The sequence below is a fragment of the Myxocyprinus asiaticus genome, chromosome 49 (genome assembly GCF_019703515.2).
Source record: "Myxocyprinus asiaticus isolate MX2 ecotype Aquarium Trade chromosome 49, UBuf_Myxa_2, whole genome shotgun sequence".
Classification (NCBI taxonomy): Eukaryota; Metazoa; Chordata; class Actinopteri; order Cypriniformes; family Catostomidae; genus Myxocyprinus; species Myxocyprinus asiaticus.
This window is the reverse complement of record NC_059392.1, coordinates 23,783,042-23,790,566: the sequence shown is the minus strand read 5'-3', so window position 1 is coordinate 23,790,566 and position 7,525 is coordinate 23,783,042. Positions and strand designations below refer to the sequence as shown.

At 36.4% G+C, this 7,525-nt stretch overlaps 1 protein-coding gene across 4 annotated transcripts in view; it reads right to left on the bottom strand.

The window, feature by feature from the left end:
* Window positions 1-256: 256 nt before the first annotated feature.
* The window catches only part of LOC127438197 (poly(rC)-binding protein 4-like), a 130,733-nt gene continuing 123,464 nt past the window's right edge, over window positions 257-7,525 (bottom strand). For 3 of the 4 annotated variants that reach the window (XM_051693585.1, XM_051693584.1, XM_051693586.1), the window contains 2 exons: window positions 5,853-6,022; window positions 257-3,366 (listed from right to left, as the gene is read on the bottom strand). In XM_051693585.1, coding sequence (XP_051549545.1) covers window positions 3,042-3,366; window positions 5,853-6,022 — 495 coding nt within the window. In that variant the 3' untranslated portion in view covers window positions 257-3,041. Of the gene's footprint in view, window positions 3,642-5,852; window positions 6,023-7,525 lie in introns of all 4 variants that reach the window. The other variant, XM_051693587.1, reaches the window with a different exon arrangement.

Below are 7,525 nucleotides of genomic sequence, written 5' to 3'. Positions count from 1 at the left end.
AAGCAATAAAGGCCATTAATTTTTACCTTGATTTTACCATGGCCGAATAACACCCCTACCTGCAGCAAAATCACTGTAGCACATGGCCATGAGTGGCTTATTGCTTTAATTATACACATTGTGCATTAGGGCTTACATATTAAGGTATTTTGTCTATTTAAAATCTAATGCTTATTAGTTTCAGCTTTTTAAAAAACAAAAGATTCTAAATAGTTAGTAATTGACTGTTCTGGCAAACAAATTCCCATACAATTAGTCAAAAGTCAACATTTATTTCACATAGTGGAAAAAAAAGAGGCAGGATTACATTAATATAGTATTGTTTTAATTCATTTGTATGGCATAGATGAATGGAACTAAAACAGTTGCATTTATGCCAAGGCTGACAAACGAAAAAAACTCCAAACAACAAATCCAAACAACAGACCTCAGATAATTCAAGAATCTGAACAGTTTTCAAAACCTTTCTAGTCGAAGACTATCATGGAATTATCACTGTGAAGTGCCACAATGCATTTCATTGCCACACTGTGTAATTTCATATAGGGTGTGAAAGGGTGGTTATGTGTTAGGCTATGGAATGGGAAATATGGATATAATACATCACATATAGGTATGTATATATATATATTATACATGGTGTGGTTCATAAATTTGAGAGCATTGTTGTCCTTGCCTTGGGTTCCTTCTTTGCCAATAGCCGTTTCTCAAAGATGGTTTAAATAGGGCCACCTGTAATGCACGACACAGGATAATCACAGAAACAACCCCCAAGATGTTTTGCATAGACGGCAATTTAAATTCATGCAAATGAGTATGGGAGAGACGTTTGAGAAAAAAATATCTAAACAAAAAAAATATATAAATACAGTAACGATAAAGATAAAAATGACAAACATGAATCAAGGTTACACAACATCTACCAAATGAATGAGTTGGTGTGAGTGGTCACATTAAAGTTTAGGACTCTAGGTTTAGAAAAATAAGTGTGATATTTCTATATTTATTTCAAAAAGAAAACAAAGCATAGGAAGTCCACATCATATACTCTTGTGATCGAGGATAATTATGGTTACTATAACTACACTTGAAGCATGTTTATGTGTAGGTCTGCAATGTATGAATGTTTTAGCATTCTCAAACCAATATTGCTCTTCTGCAACACTGTGTATTTCAAAAGCCATCACCAAACAGACCTACTCTGTTATTTGTCTGCTACTGTAGTGTGTGCGAGTAAGGGGACAAGTCAACATGCAGCATTAGTTTCCGACTAGGGCAGTCACCATGCATAGTAGTCATTTTATGCCATCAGAAATGGTGAAGGAAAACCCCTGACATGAATGTTACTTTCCAAGCTTGGCCATTGCCAGCCAAGTTTTGAAATGAAGTAGCTAGCTGTAGCACATTCAGTATTTGGACACTTAAATTATACCAGACTTCACCGTGGCACAATACACTTTCACTGCAAAAAACATTTCTTAGTATTTTTGTATTGTTTTCCAGTCAAATTTCCAGTAAAACATCCTTAAAACAAGTTAAAGATGCAAGGTATTAGAACTTGTTTTGAGAATATATCTTGAATTAAGTATTTTTCTTACCTCATTGGTAATTTTTATTTTATTTTATTTTAACACAGGTATGTTTAAAACAAATAAACAAACAAACAAAAAATTGCTAATGCGGTAATAAAAAATAAAGTTGAGAATATATTCTCTGAACATAATTCTTGTTATTTAACAACATTTTGATTCTCAAGTTAATTTAGCTTGTTTTTAGTGGAAAACATGACAAAAATACAGATTTACAGGTTTAAACTGTATTTTTTGTTATGTTCCATACAACAGTAAAGAAACACAGAAATAACTTGTAGATATAATTATATTTAAACTATAGTAAAATTTGTTCTTGGTTCCTCAGATGTGTGTCTTTGTAAGGACGTGTGTAACCATGATCAAATGGAAGAAATTCAAAGATTTTTCTTTTTTTCGTTACAGAAAACAAACATTGACCATTAAAGAAACACTCCGCACAATAAATAAAATAAATAACATTTTAAAACTAATGTGAACAAAATGAAAAAAAAAAGAAAAGAAAAGAAAGTAACACAAAAGCAAGGTTTAGATCTGTTGTCATTTTAAAAACATTTTCATTTTTTTTATTTATTTATTTATTTTTTTGATATTTTTGATTTAATACATCGTTTAAAGATTCCTAAAAAAAAAATCAGGAAGTTGTATACAGAAGCATTCACAGACATCATTGTAGAAAAGCTGATACATAAGAGATTAGCATCAGTCAACAGTGTTCTACGTTAGAAACTCTTCTGCGGGAATATTTAGTCGTTATCAATAAATAACAGCAGACATTAAACGTGTGTAAAGATTTCAGGAAAATAGGAGATTAGGAATAGTCTATGGCTTTAGCGGCTACCTCAGCCAAAAAAACAACATAAATAAAACGAATTATGCCATTGTTTTCCTATGATTTTTCAGGACAAGCTACGAAACCAAAAACACTGCAAAAATTACTTTCTTAATCAGTATTTTTGTATTGTTTTACAGTAAAAATGTCGAAACATCCTTAAAACAGTTTACTTGATAAGCAAAACTGTGTAAGATAATAAGACTTCTTTACCAAGAATATACTTCGAATTAAGTTTTTGACAAACATGATTTCCCCATTGGCAAATTTGTTTCTTGGTTTAAGCATAAATCTAGCAAAATTTTGTGAGGTTTATGCTTAAAACAAGAAAAAAGGTGACAAAAGCAATTCAAACGTATGATTATATTACACAATTTTGGACATTAAAGAAGTCAATTTATCTTGTATTAAGTAAGTTCAGACATTATTACTGGAAAACAAGACAAAAATACTGTTGAAGAAAATATTTTTTTTTTTTTTTTTTTGCAGTGAAGAAAACAAATTGGTACAGTCAGTCTAGACGGCTACATCAGGCTAGAAGAGATGAACCCTGAAACTGTTCCTCTCTGGTTCTTGTCTCAGGAACAAAGGAGGTTCTTGGTGGTTCCTCCTGACAAGCATCAGTAGGGCGCAAACTTCTGTCGCTCGGGTTTCTTGATGCCGTTGGCGTTGGAGATCTTGGCGGTGTAGGAAGCCAAGGTGCCCTGGGCAGGTGCAGCGGCAGGGGCTGAGAGTGCCAGGAAGGGGATGGATTTGATTCCCAGGAGGCTGGAGAGGGGGAGGGTATAGGGGGTGCCCAAGATAGGAGCATGGGGCAGGCCGCCCATCGCTGCCAGGGCTGCGGCAGAGGACGATGCGGGGGAAGCAGTCTGGGTGAAGCTCATGTTGAGGTCTACAGGGGTCGACATGGAGGAGGACTGGGCAGTGGATTTGGCGGTCTCTAAACTGTACAAGGGAGGGAGGGAAGGAGGAAGAGGAGGTGGAGGGGAGGAGGGTGGAGGGACAGGGGGAGGATAGGCGGATGGAGAAGGGTTAGAAGGTTAAATAAAAGACATGTTAAACAAAAAAATTGAGAGAAATAAAAGTAAAACAAAAATCAGAAACCAAAAAATCATAAGAGAGGTGTGTTTTGCTGGTGGTTGCAACAGATTATTTGAGGGGGGACCTTGGCACTCATGGGAAAGGAGCTGTTTAATTTGGGGTGATGGCTTGGGTAAGGGCTTTGGGAAAAGAAACAAAATGATTTCAATTTCAGTAGCATTTCCTTAATCTATAGCAAGTCGTCAAAAAGATGCATTTGTCAACATGTTACTCATTGCAAATGCAAAAATGTGCGTTTGATTGTTGTCACTAATGGCATACGGTGGCCCCAAAAAACACTTTTCTTCTTCTTTTGTTTTTCCTTTATGTGCTTTTTGGACATTCAAAGTTCTGGCCAACATTTACTTGCATTGTATGGACCTACAGTGCTGAAATATTCTTCTAAAAATCGTCATGTTCAGCGGAAGAAAGAAAGTCGTACAAATCTGGGATGGCATGAGGGTGAGAAAATGATAAGAGAATTTTCCATTTTTGGGTGAACTATCCCTTTAAAAATAAATGCCACTTGGTTCGATATTTTGTTATTTTAGACAATCATATATTTTAAAATGCCTCGTAAGAGTCCAAATGATTTTTGGGGTCACTATATGTTGAACTTCAACTGATGTCACAGGACACTATCAAATGGGGGGTGTGTTCAATATGCAGAATGCTCTGATGCAATGCACTGAAACGAGATGTTAAATAAAGTATTCTTAGTAAGACACTGATTGATGGTGACCTCTGCAGATAGGACTTACAGGACATGAATAATTATGTTTGATATTAAGGGCTTGATTGAGCTGACTCATTAAAAATATTTTGCGATGCAAGAGTGCCTTAGACTGCTCTGCACTGCAGAAGATAATTTGCTCCTTGTTTTCCAGTAAAATATCTAAACATCCTTTAAACAATATACATTTACTTAAGCAAAACCGCCTATGATATTAAGACTTGTTTTCAGAGAATATTTCTTAACTTGGGTTTATTTTTCTTACCCCATTGGCAAATTGTATTTTCTTGTTTTAAGCATAAATCTAACAAAATGTATGGTTATGTAAAAAAAAAAAAAACAAAAAAAAAAACATATATATATACTGTATATATTTTTGCCCAGTGAGGTAAGAAAATAAACTTAATTCAAGAAATATTCTCTGACAATTATTATTATTGTACGCAGTTCAGTTTTATCTTGTTTTAAGGCTATTTAGATATTTTTACTGGAAAACATGTCAAAAATACTGATTAAGATCAAATAAAAGGAAATCAATAAAAGCTTCCAGAATATCTTCAAACCAACTTTTTGTTTTTTTCATGCAGGATGATTGTGATTAACATATTCCAAACCAGATAATGAAGGGCTTTTCAGAATGAGTTTGACATTCTGCACCGGTCTGCTTGTTGAACACACCTGAGACAGGCATACATATTTAATTTAAGACCCAGTTATTACTGTCTTACAGCTTGTTGAGTCATTATTTGGTGGGAGAATTAATACTGTATATAGCTGTGCACAAGACACTGCATCTATTTAGGAACCTTAATTTCTTTGTTATCTAATACAGAAACTAAGGAAAAACAACCATAACTGCTTAATAATAATAATAATAATAATAAAAATAATAATAATAATACTAAAGACACTCATTTTAAGTGGAGTCTAATCAGTTTCCTTTATTATTCATTAGTGCATGTGTTTGAGTATATGAGAAAATATTGAGCTATATTGCCCAGCTCTAATTCGAACATTGTACGAACTGCCGTTGTAAGTACGGAACAATCGTTTTCAAATGCCTGGGTAAAAAACAGAACTATCAAATTTGTTACATTAGCAAATTACATTTTGTCCCAGCATCGACAGTGAAGTCTTTGGAGGAACAAAGCTGTCTGGGATTCACTGCTTTCTTGCCTGACACAACATTTGATCAAATTGTAACCGCATAGATCTTGTGGGAGAAAATTATAGTCTGTCTATGAGTCTGCCAAAATGCTGTGCCTTTAGCTCTAACAAGCTTCTAGCTTGAAACTTGGCCAATTACTCCCTCAGCCTCGCTTCTTTCCGCCACTTCTTCTTGCTTTGTTGCTGTGCATTGCCTTTGCTCACAAGTGCTTCTTTTTGGTCTGCAAACTCTGGACTGGAAAAATCCTGATAGAATATTCCCAGAGGTTTTGATGATTCAGGGCTTTTAAAGGGATAGTGAGTAAACAGAATTTAGATTTTTGGGTGAACTATCCCTAAAAAGTTGTCTTTATCTGGAGCGTTATGGCATCAACACCATATGAACATATGGAGCGGTCAAGTAAAAGCACCCTGGATCTTTTATGAATGGTTGATGTCCAGATTTGCTTACCAGGATGTGATTAGATACTGGGCCAGGTTGATGCTGATTGGGGAGCCTGTGATGGTGACGTGTCGGTCACTGGTGCTGTCCAGTTGACTTCCGATCTTTATCTGAGCTCCTGATACTTGACGGATCTCATTGATTTTTGTACCCTGCCTGCCGATTATTGAACCAATCAGCTGTAAAGTAAAAAAGTAGACAAGTTAGACTGATGGACATATCTCAAGCCAACATTGCATATCAACATACACTCACTGAGCACTTTATTAGGAATGCTATGGTAAAACAAAGTGCCCAACTTGGTCTTCTGCTGTTGTAGCCCATCCACCTCAAGGTTCAATGTGTTGTGCATTCTAAGATGCCTTTCTGCTCACTACAGTTGTACAGACTGGTTATCGAACCAGTCTGGCCATTCTCCGTTGACCTCTCTCATAAACAAGGTGTTTCCATCCGCAGAACTGCTGCTCACTGGACGTTTTTTGTTTGTTTTGTTTTTTGGCACCATTCGGAGTAAACTCTAAAGACTGCAGTGCATGAAAATCCCAGAAGATCAGCAGTTACAGAAATACACAAACCAGCCCATCTGGCACCAACAATCATGCCACGGTCGAAATCACTGAGATCACATTTCTTTCCCCATTTTCAAATCAAATCAAATCACTTTTATTGTCACACAGCCATATACACAAGTGCAATGGTGTGTGAAACTCTTGCATTCTGATGTTTGATGTGAACATTATCTGAAGCTCCTGACCCGTATTTGCATGATCTTATGCACTGCACTGCTGCCACACGAATTGCTGATAAGATAATCGCATGAATAAATAGGGTTGCAGGTGTTCCTAATAAAGTGCTCAGTGAGTGTACTTTGATGCCAAAACGTATTTAGAAACTTTCTGCTTGTCAAACGTTAGTAGAATTTGTCCAAGCTATGAAGCCATTGCCCTCTAATGCACTGTAATATAACAAACTTGCACTGTGTCAGGCAGCATGATAAACACTTTAATTGGATGACTAATTTGAAGAAAACTAAAACTGATCCCACTTCGGGATGACCCTATAATTTCACAGTGTTTTGCCAACTGCAATCCCAACAAAATTCATAAAATACGACATACAATCCTACCACGTGTGGCTAAGTGACTATTGATTTTTAGGGAGAGTGCTCTCTTATGCCTGTGTCTAATGCATTCCTCGACAAACACTCCAATCTTTCTCTTTGTGCATGTCATATCTGTGTTTGGCTCTGTGTTACTGTAAATTCTCCTAAGCTCTGCTCAGGTCATGGAGTCGAGAAGGGGACAGTTTATCTATGCATTCACTTGGGTTTAAAATGACAAGGCTGTGTCAGTGCATGGCATTGTTTCTTTGACGAGTGTCTGTGTGATAGAACTTAGTTCGTGGGCAATGGAGGAGTCAGGAGACAGCGAACAGTTGAGGTGAGTATTTATTTTCTCACACATACACACACGGATCAATAAACCAAGCTCTCAGTATCCCAACAGAACTTAAACAAATGTAGTCTTTTTATCTGTCGTGGCCAGACACACAGACACCAGTTTCCTCTGTATTCTCTCTCCCACTCTGACGCTCTGGCGTGCCTTTTCAGGTCTACATCCACCATCATTATAATTAGAGACAGGTGTTGAGTACTCACAACCCAGGTGACGAGCCTTACTGCT